An 11,041-nucleotide genomic window follows, 5' to 3' on the forward strand; every position below is an offset into this window, starting at 1 on the left:
CGCTGCATGTATTAGGACAGGGTCTCCGTTATAGACACTGGGTAAATGTGAACCATTCTCATCTCAGATACTTATAAACAAGTGACACATAAAATCTTGGTATAAAATCAGCAGTTTAATCGGATTACACCCAAACACAATCTGAAAGGTCTCTACCAGGTGGCTGGGAGTCTGTGGTAAAGGTTTATAGAAATGAAGGCAGTTATTGTGTACACCATGTAGTGAGTGACAGAAAGACAAACAGTACAGAAGAGTCCATATTTTGGAGGGAGGACCCTAAAAACACATCGAGCATAAGCAATTGCCTATTTATTTGTTGGTCGGCTTGCATTCTCTCCAGTACTTATGGGTTTACTTTGGTCCTATGTCCATGTACTTGTCCATGATTAACACTGTTATGATGATGGTGTATGGTCATGGCACCGGGGATTATCAAAGAGCACATTCTGGTGGTTTTCACTGGCTCATGCCGGGGTCCAGCTGAAAAATGACGGTTCAGATGCCTGGAGGGTTGGGCTGGCTGTGTATACAGGAGGGGCAGCAGTGTAAGGATTCGTGAATGAAGAGATCACACTCCACACAGAACACACACTGGCAGGACGTGCACATATACACCTGGAGAGAACAAAGCAGAAAGCCATCAGGTGCTCAGAAGTCTCCTCAAAGCACATCTTGCTCCCTACACTGCTCCCTGGTTACAATCCAGGAAGCACATGGCTTCCAAAGTGCATTCTTGTTATGAGGCTTACTGTAACGATGGCTCCTGACTACAGCTTGTCCCTTTGAAAAACGTCTGCTGGTGACATGCACCCTCCACCACAACGATCAGGAAAAAGTCAGGACACCATGACCTACATCTCCAATCTGCATCCACAGTGTGGGATAAGAATACAATTCAACAGCAAGAACAATAGCAGTGTTGTGTTACATTATACTGTGCAGGGATGGAAATGAGACTCCTATTGGATAGCAGTTTCACCCATTCCAGGTTTTATTAGGAGCTTGATTAGCCACAGTGTATAGGTAACAAGCTCATGGGTGTCTTATTAAACTCATAGTAGAACCAGGAATGGATCAAACTGCTATGCAATGGGAGTCTTATTTGCAGCCCTGCTGCGTGTAAATAGGGACAGGAGGCAGAACTCATATCTGCATTATACTAACAAAACGTAGGTACAGAAGACACAGGGTTAGACAACACATTTGAAAAAACTGCAAAGAGCAGCACACCAACCTAACATCCAACCCATTCCATGACATGCATGTGGAAAAGAAACACAGAACTTACATTCTGGTCTTTGAGTTCTCCCTGGCACCCCTGACAAAACCTATCAAAACAAAAACAATACCCATTTTAATAAAGCTGCTAGCACCAATCACCTTGCATACCAATGCCAACTGACTACCAGGACAGAACAGTTCAAGGTTTGTATCTTGCAACAAGTGTCATTTGAATCCAACATGAGTTTCCTGACACGCATCCAAAGCCTACAGAAGGGCATCTTAAATGAACAAGGTCTGGCTGTTGGTGCCAAATGACTTCTTTTACATTTCAGGAAAGATAAGGCAGATATAAAAGCGGTAGGAAACATACTTTTCTCCTTGGTAGTCTTGTAAAGGTGTTTCTGTGAAAGGATCTAATGGGAAAAGGTGATGGAAAGACCGCGCCAGGTGAGGGGCAGACACCAACGTAAGACCTTTAAAAAAAATGAAGATAGTATATTATTCAAATTACAGAATTACAGAACTACACCCTAACCCTAACCCTATTCTACAGGCATGCGATACTGCTTCCCAGTTTCAAAATAACTGTAACCGAAACCGATCTCACCAAACAATCTGTAAAGTGTGTCTGTGTGGAAGTTACCTGCAATTTCCACACATTGACAAGAACAATGTCCAGTCTGCTTGCAACACTTACACACGTCTGCATCTCAGAACCTCCATTCAAACAGCAAAGTTATTTTTGCTAGTTTTATAACATGAGCATTGTCCCTGCCACCAGTTAGCTTACATCAGTGAATCAGGGATGGAAATAAGACTCCCATTGCATGTTTGATCCATTCCTGGTTTTATTAAAACACCTGAGCTTGTTACCTACAGTATACACTGTGACTAATCAAGCTCGTAGTAAAACCTGGAATGGGGGAAACTGCTATGCAGTTGAAGTCTTATTTCCATCCCTGGTGAATCAATACAATAATCAATGAATGTCATCCACAGCGGACCATTTCCAATTGCCACTCGTCCTGCAGCCCAGCTCACCGCAGACTTTGCACTCCACGGGCAGTTCAGTGTATTTAGCTCTGCACTGAGGGCAGTAATACCCTCCCAGTGTCAGACTGGGCCCACTGCCACTGCTGTCCAGGTGCCTGTGAAGAGAGAGGCGTTAAAAAGAGGGCTGGCACAGGAGAGTCCAGGGTCACCCCAAACTGATCTGCCTCCTTCATCTCAACTCGAATCAGAGTGGGAGTTTCATTCTCAAGATTGCATGGAGACTTTGTGTTTTAAATGCACATCAAACAGGACTTACCTGCGTGATTGTTGTTGTTTTTGTGCTATACTGTTGAAGCAGTTTATGAAAATGAACACATTGATGAAAAGTAATATTGAATGACCTATTCCAGATAACAAAACGGCTTTTCTATACTCACGCCATGCTGAAAGACGGTTTGGAATCCTGATCACACGTGGATGCAATTGTATGCTGAGGAAAACCTTCAAATATTTAAAAGAATTACTAAAGCAATAAATCACTAGCTAATAAACATTTCATACTTAAACTTTCAGTGCTAATGGATAATCGTAAACATCTGGAAAAGGTACCTTGAAGTTACCTTTGCTGTGTCCCGTGCTGTCTGTATTGCAGCGTTGCATTTCTCCAAGAGAAAAAGAAATGTCTTCTAAGAATTGCAGTGCATCCAGATCACACTCCCCCCCCCCCCCCCCCCTGCAACAATGCCAGTTTTCTGTTCTCACAAAACGCCACTCCTTTATATCAGAGCCCCAGTATTGCTGCAGGAGGGTGTATGAACTGGATACACTGCAATGTCAAAAACAAAATATGGCTGCGATATGGACATCACGGGATACAGCAAAGACAAAGTAATGTATTTCTTGTGAACTCTAAGGGGTTCTGTAACACTTAACCAAAAATTATATTAGTGAAACGTTTTTGAGTAATGGCGGAAACAATGATTTCAAACCCCATCCAAAGGCAAGGAGACAGGAAATGTACCCATTCGAATGAGGGAGCACAAGGCAAGGAGACAGGAAATGTACCCATTCGAATGAGGGAGCACTCGGAGCTGGAACTGGCAGGATGGGGCTTGACGTGATACTGGAGCAGCTCTTTGTAGTGGCTTTCATCTAAAATAACATGGTATGTTCCTGTCCAGACAGAAAATAAAACAAAGAAATGTTCATTATCACAGTGCACAGTGCAGCACCGCGGCTTCCCTGTCAGCACTGACCATAACGTTTCCAATAAATGTGTGACTTCATTTCTTTTTGTAAGTACGGTACACACAGTGGTCGAGAGTTTAAAGTCAGACACACATTAGATACAATTCAATCGAGTGCATACCGCCAGTCTCCCGAGTCAGGACAGTGCACACCCGCACCTCAGCAGACAGACCAATCACTGACACGCGGATTTTCAGAGCCTTCAGACTCTGCAGAGTGAGGAAACAATTCACCAGTTACAGCTGGCTGGACATACAAGATGCTACTATACACAGCTCTCTAGAAAAATACAGAAATGTACAGCTATGACCAAAAGTTTTGCACCACCTAGAATTTTAGGATTGAGATAGTAGCACAGTATTTCATGTCAGATTTCGAAATGTCATTTTTGTCAGTTTTTCATTAAGTATATAGAAAACTACCATGCGGTATGTTAACGTAACATTATTCATTTGTTAATTCTCTAGGGTCTATAGGGTGATGCAAAGTGTTTGGCTATAGCTGTAAGAGTGACATCAGACACACAGTGTCCACACACCCCCAGCAGATTGCGATACACTTCGATAACAAGCTAAAGGGTTAGCAAGTTTCATCAGAATTGGACAAGCCGTGGATATATGTTAAACTGACATCCAGGAAACAGGAGGATAAGCATTCCAGGCAGAGCAGAGGTTAATAATAAAATACATGCATGCAAAATAAAAGTAGGGTTAAAAACAGCACTATATTGAACATTGTCTGGATCATATCACTATGTAATAGATGTTCTTTACCTACCTTTATCAATTCATAAATGTTGGCTGGATCACAGGTCGTGAGACTGCTAAATATCACCAGCACTTCCCTGCTAGCATGGCCTGGCATGTGTCTGAATATGCAAGGAAAGAAAACTATTATATACATTAGTTACAAGACTTTCAATACATAGGTTCACTTGTGCATGCAATATCCCTCTGACAATAATGTATTACCTTGATTATTAAAATGTATTTATATAAGCATTCCTGGTGTTTTACAATGTTAGTATCTGCCACACCTGCCATGAGGTTTGGGCATGAAGGAATGAACCAAGGAGGCGGTTTTGTTTCAAACTGCACTTACCTCAGAGTCTGCATGGCTAGACTGAGTGAATTATAGAGGGAGGGTTCTCCAACACACGTGGTATCTTTAGCTTTCTTCAAGTCAGCTATGTGCTTCTTTGGGTTTCCTGCAAATAATATTACATTTAAAATGATAGATATTCTCACAAGCTTACATGCCTAATCAGGGGACAGTATCCCAAAACATCTCTGATAAACACCAAGACATGCATGCGTGTTTCTTGTGTTTTTTTCTTTTTCTTTTCCTAGGAGACGTGGAATTCATTTAAGATGAATGATACTAAAGAGTAAAAGTAAATATGAAACAGGTGGACTCGCAGAAAGCGATAGTATATAATAATAATAATAATTTATTTCTTAGCAGACGCCCTTATCCAGGGCGACTTACAAGATATCACATTATTTTTACATACAATTACCCATTTATACAGTTGGGTTTTTACTGGAGCAATCTAGGTAAAGTACCTTGCTCAAGGGTACAGCAGCAGTGTCCCCACCGGGGATTGAACCCATGACCCTCCGGTCAAGAGTCCAGAGCCCTAACCACTACACCACACTGCTGATAGTATCCACTGTTACATTAAGGTCATGGAACGCAAAATCTACATTCTACATCTACATCTAAAAAATTATAATAATAATTGAAAAAAAAAAAAAAAAAACGCTTTTGGTTTTGTGTGTGTTTAGAAATGTAACTCACCAGCAAGGTCTGTCAGCTTTTCTGCCCGTTTGTTCTTTGTGGTAATGATTCCCATCTGAACAAAGAAAGAAGTATGCAGTGACACAGATCATGGAAGTCAATACAAACGGAGAGAGACAGCCACAGGAACATGAAGATGCAGACCTGCACACGCCACATGCCTGGAAAAATGTGAAGTCTGACATGCAGACAGATGCCATCTGCTACTCTCAATAACTTGCTAAAGAATTTCCACAGCAAGCTCATTACAATGGGATGATAAGCCGTTCTCTGCACACATCTAGTGTAAAAGTGCATCAGAATGCTACTGCACGGAAGACAATACTGAGGGCTTACCTGGCTGATTGGGTTCTGATCAAAATACTCTTCCACAAAATATTCCAAGAGCTGTTGAGAAAATACAGATTCAGTATCCAGGCTGAAACTTTATAGGGGTGAAAAATGTTTCTTCACAAATTTAACCCAAGAGAACAGTCCTACGAAATACCAGTAAACTAATCGGATCTTATTTGAAATTCCAAAAGTGAATACAATACAGTATTAGTAATCAAGTACCTGTTTTCAACCCCAGCCACACCATATACAGTACTATGAACAAGGAAACACTAATCATATTACTGTGAGTCCATAACTTTTAAACAGTCAAGCATCAGAATCTACACCAACAATGTAACAGCAGGTCTTCACAGGATATACAATCAGGATAAAAAGGAGTAGAGAAATAATCACGTCAAACAATTACGGTTCTCATCCACAGAAAGGAGGGGCTATTTAAAGAACTGGTTTCAGTCCATTGCATGAACCTTGTATTTGGTATAAAGGTCCCCAGTGGCTCCTCGAGTAATGACATTACCACCCTGGAGTGCAGGGAGTAGAAAATCAATGAAAATCTATCAATAAATATTGATATAAAACACATGGCATTGGAAGATATGGCACGTAGCAAGTCATACCCCACCTTTAGTGTACTTGTAAGTCTGTTGGGTTTCAAGTCCTGGTCTTCCATTGTCCTTGAAGTATCAACCACCACATACAGGTGACGCATCTGCACAACATTTAAACAACGGCACACAGTGAAATAAGGGTATGCGTTTGAAACCAATGTGTCGGGTATCAAAAAATATTTGTTTGGAAAACAGTAAAGCACTCACCATCCCAAGCCTAACCTGTCCATGGGGCTCGAACACTCTGCAGAGAAAAAATAGCAGGTTTACTGAATGGAACAACTGGGAAATCTAAATCAAGTGTAAAAGCTGTGTCAATGGGTTCTAGAAAGGAAACATTCTCATAACATTTCATGAAAAAGCATAACCTGGTCCTTGTACACTTATCACTTTCTATGCACGTTTGCAGGTATTGAAATGATGGTAAAAATGACAATGGTTGTGTTTTTAGTGCTCTCTCATGAAACTGGAAAACGGAGGCAGTGATTCTAGTTACCATCTAGTTCTTCCATTCAATTCTCATATCGAGTACATAGCATTCGGGGTGGGGGAGTAATGGGTCTGGAGGGGAGAGCAAACATTCTTATAGCAGCAATACAATACCGTGGCACCTTGTACTGTGCAAGGCTTCTGGAGACCAACAGCATCAAACTGTGAAATATACAAACTGAAATACCCCCATATTGCACTTGAACAGCACCACTGCAGTACACCCCCACGTTTCTACCATTACTGATAACCTCATGATGAACAGTCAGTACAGACTATAATAATCATCATGTTATTATTAAAAGCATTCCCAGATGTTTTAATGCCAGTGTAATTCATGAACAAATGTTTCAGGTTCCCCCCCACCCCCCACCCCCACCCGAATGATATGTACTCCATGTGAGTATTTCACTGAAGAACATCAAATCATTTCATGTTGTGTCAGAGTTTCAATTCTCACTTTTTCATGGTAACTAGAAACACCGACTCAATTTCCCAATTTTGTGAGACAGAATTCAAAAACAAAAGAATGGTCATTTTCACCACAATTTCAATTCTTCAATTTCTGAAAACGTGTACAGAAAATGAAATAAGCATTACACTGACCTTAACCTGACCTGTGTTCTGGTAAAGTTTAGTATCCTAATAAACTGTAAACATGTCCCCTGATTTATCAAGAAATACATCTGCAAAGAACAGAACGCCTCCCCTGTTCTGAATCTGTGTTGATATTGTGATTGTGCAGATTAGAAAACAGCTCCACAGAATGGGTTCCGCTTGAGCTGAAATAACCCTGGTAGTGATTTTACTTGTGTTCATTATTACCGTTTTCTCTTCGCCTTGAACAGAATATTTTCCACAGTTGCCTTGAGGGATCCCGATTCATCTTCTTTAAGGATTTCCCTGTAAAAACACAAAGGTTAGGTTCTGAACAAACAAGAGTTACTACAGCCAGGGAACAAACTGCTGGCAAGCAGCCTTTTTCTGAATTTTTTATTGCCAGTCCAGTAAAGCCTGTCTAATCCAGCCCCTTTACACACCGTCATTGTCTCATTCGACATCATATTTGAGTCCCGACAAAATCCCTATTGAAATGAATGGTGTGATCCCCTCTGCAACCCACAGCCTATCTATTCTGGAGTCCAGCATGATTTGTAAATCATGTCTGCCTAAAAATCAATGGGAATCTGACTGCAGTCCAGCACCAACTCATGAGACTTTTCCATGTTTACATAATGGAGAAAGTACAACTTCAATGATTACAATACTAGAGTTACAGGGTATACCTGGACAGTACTTTTACTGTAGTTTAAGTGCTCATAAAGTTTTCTTATATACTTTTATTTTGGGTACAGTATTAGATTTTACAGCACCTCTGTAAACCAACACACTGTAGAATCCGGCACGATATTCCAGTCTCAAGCAATGCCGGATTAGACAGGTTTTACTGTAGTGCCAGTAAGAACCACCATTAAACTGTTTCCAGTACAATGCAGGTCTGAAGAAAGACAGTTATTTAAGCTGTGTTTTATTAGTCTTCAGTTTAGAGAAGGACAGGGATAGAATTTGCGTTGTGTTTGTACTGGTAGTAATTCAATCAGCTGTCTTTGTGACAGTACAGATCTGAAACGGATTCCTATAAAGGAAGACCCCCTTTTCAGAACCCCATTATAATGAAACTGGGTTGGACTTCTGCGTCTGAGCTTACCAGGTCCTCTCATAGCCTCCTTCCCAGCGTTTGGCTCGTTCGGGTTCTTCATCCATTTTAGTTCTCCGATTCTAGTAGCAACCTGATTCTTTATTAACTGAAAAGAGAGAGAAGCACCTGGGTTCAAACTGAGAGGTCACTCATCCGGAGTACCAAAAACGGTTTTTATAAAGAAAACTCATGAGAGAAACAGAAAGACATCAATGCACGAATATTCCTTTGTTTTCTCATTTGCAAAGTGACTTTATTAAAACATAAACGACAATAGAAGGTATAAATGCGTTGATTTACTCCCTGTGTAGGAGGAGGGAGCAGAGAACGTGTTTAAATCACATCATGGACAAAAACAACCGTCACCAGCAGTATAACTGTGGTACAGTCTACTAGCGGTGTGCTCGCCTACTTCCTACTGCTTTCTAATCCTAATACAACCGTGTGTGTGTGTGTGTGTGTGTAATTATCTATCTATCTATCTATCTATACACACGCACACATACTAACTTATCCAACAATATAATCACAATCGTACATTCTGGGGCACAAATCTATAATGCAACGCATTACAAAACGTTTTGTATCCCCAAAGAATAAACGTGAGTATGAATTATTGACATAAATATAATCCCCACCCCCATCATCATCATCGAGTACATGTGTCTTTGTTTGCACATAATTTCGGACGCAGTTCAAACTTTAGACTAGTTCCCCGGTATATTAATACGTGGCATACTGTATCATCCCATCTGTTTGCTTAAATATCAGTCTATTATTAACATTTTACAAGCATCCCAATCAATACTTCATCGTTGCATTAATATTATGGCTATGCTATGTGTCTTGCATGCTAGTAGCCGTAAAGTTTAGGAAGCGTAGCTTTTTCTTCGAGATACTGTAAACCAACTTCCAATGAATATATATATATATATATATATATATATATATATATATATATATATATATATATATATATATATATATATATATGCTCTTTGTAACTGTGACTGTAATACAAAGAGCATGCATATATATATAAAGTGCACGAAGAACAGTTTTTTGCTCACCTTGACAAGAAGCAACAGGGGCTCTGCAAAACTGATCCTGAAGCAACAAGGAAACAAACGAATGTGCATAAATGTTCCGCCTGCATAACTTTCTGTATTTTTTATAGAGTTTTCTGACTTAGAAGATAAATATTCGAATACACTAACTGCGTTTTATTCCTCTGAAATCATGTTCAGCATTGCTATTATTAAGGAATGCAAAATTACATTTGGAAACATCTCTTCGTCACTTAAAACGCAGCATTGTGTTTACCGAAATAACACGGACTTCTGCACCACCTGCTGGATGTATAAGAAACTGCAGGGTTGTTGGCGATGACCACCGGTCAAACATGTTAAAAACTGAATTTCCTTATTGAGTATCACATGGTATTATCTTCAGTATCTCTTTAATTATGCCCCAAATCGGTGGCATAATTGTAAAAATCCTGATAAAGGCTCCAACAACGTGTCAGAGACCATATTTATACGTGATGATGGACTCAGGGCAGCAGCCTAACCTAGAGTGAGGACCAACTCATCTCCATATACCTACACCACACACACATTGGCAGGTCATTCCTGCATTTGTAAATGCAAGACAGTATACTGAAGAAGACATTTCGCAATGACTTATATTTTCAGTGGTGTAGTAATGACAGGACCGTATCTGTGGTGCTGTATGTACTGGTCAGTACACGGTATGCATTTCTGACGGTGGAATGAATGTGTAATGTTTTAAACACCGGTCACAAACACATAGGATTCAAATACCAAACTGGAACTTGAACTAGAATAGGGCTGTCTCAAAAAAGACCTTGGGGTTGTAATAGACTCATCACTGTGTGCAGCCAGAGCGGGCAGTGAAGCAACACAAAGGGCAGACAGCATGCTTGGCTGTAGACTCAGAAGTGGACAGTTCAAATCAAAGGAGGCTCTGACGTGGCTATGTACAGTCCTGGTGGGACCGCACTGTGTTCAACTGGTGTCCCTGAAATAAAAAAAGAGCATAGTGGCCTTGGAGAGACTACAGCAGAGCAGCCAGACTAATCACAGGGCTAACACTTGTGTCAGCTTTTCGTTAAGTATATGGAAAACTGCAAAGCAGTATTTAATTCAATATGTTAACGTAACATTATTCAGCAGGTTTCATTCGACTTTATTAAGCAAATTTAGTTAATTCTATTGGGTGATGCAAAACCTTTGGCCATAGCTGTATAATAAAGGAAGGTTAGAAGAGACTTGAAAAATCTAAATAGCAAATATCATAAAATATTAAGGGAAAAGATAATTACTTACTGTTTAAAACAGCAGGGAAATGTAAATATGAACTCGCTGTGCAACAGAAGCATTTAGAACAGTGTGACTCGAAAAAACAGTTTGTGTTCTTGCCAGAAACTGGTATTGTGACCGTTCTGGGGTCTGCCAACAGATGGCGCTAACTATTAAAGTCGATGCACTACGGTTCAAGTATTTACTAACCAACCCAGACTGATGTATACAAATTAGATGGGAATGCATTATGCCAAATGGGCCAAAAAGAAAGTATGTTAAGAATAATACATTATTAAAAGTGTTAGTGTAGGAGCGATCAG

General features: G+C 40.2%; 1 protein-coding gene across 3 annotated transcripts; it reads right to left on the minus strand.

Annotated features, from left to right (window-relative positions):
* Positions 1-94: 94 nt before the first annotated feature.
* Positions 95-9,702, minus strand: LOC117973505 (general transcription factor IIH subunit 2-like). Of its 3 annotated transcripts, XR_009307303.1 has the most exons (17): positions 9,468-9,702; positions 8,407-8,503; positions 7,524-7,601; positions 6,417-6,453; positions 6,224-6,310; positions 5,602-5,652; positions 5,266-5,320; positions 4,567-4,672; positions 4,243-4,333; positions 3,587-3,674; positions 3,283-3,390; positions 2,655-2,718; positions 2,266-2,372; positions 1,595-1,697; positions 1,289-1,328; positions 750-864; positions 481-615 (listed from the first exon to the last, which is right to left on the minus strand). XR_009307303.1 is itself a non-coding variant. In XM_058986480.1 (16 exons), the coding sequence occupies exons 2-16, from the start codon at positions 8,460-8,462 to the stop codon at positions 496-498; spliced, it is 1,191 nt and encodes a 396-aa protein (XP_058842463.1). In that variant the 5' UTR covers positions 8,463-8,503; positions 9,468-9,700; the 3' UTR covers positions 95-495. The 3 variants fall into 3 exon arrangements, 1 of the variants encoding a protein (XP_058842463.1); XM_058986480.1 differs by lacking the exon at positions 750-864 and having other exon boundaries at positions 95-615; positions 9,468-9,700; XR_009307305.1 differs by lacking the exons at positions 481-615; positions 750-864; positions 1,289-1,328 and having other exon boundaries at positions 1,656-1,697; positions 2,266-2,718; positions 3,239-3,390.
* Between the last annotated feature and the right edge of the window lie 1,339 nt (positions 9,703-11,041).

The sequence above is a fragment of the Acipenser ruthenus genome, chromosome 2 (genome assembly GCF_902713425.1).
Source record: "Acipenser ruthenus chromosome 2, fAciRut3.2 maternal haplotype, whole genome shotgun sequence".
Lineage (NCBI taxonomy): Eukaryota > Metazoa > Chordata > Actinopteri > Acipenseriformes > Acipenseridae > Acipenser > Acipenser ruthenus.

Excerpts from the sequence above, each read along its gene's own strand:
- LOC117973505 (XM_058986480.1), bottom strand. The coding sequence starts at position 8,462 with ATGGATGAAGAACCCGAACGAGCCAAACGCTGGGAAGGAGGCTATGAG. Across the intron at positions 4,673-5,265 it reads AAAGCTGACAGACCTTGCTG|GAAACCCAAAGAAGCACATA; the intron begins GTGAGTTACATT and ends TATTATTTGCAG. Across the intron at positions 3,675-4,242 it reads ACATTTATGAATTGATAAAG|AGTCTGAAGGCTCTGAAAAT; the intron begins GTAGGTAAAGAA and ends CTCACTCTGCAG.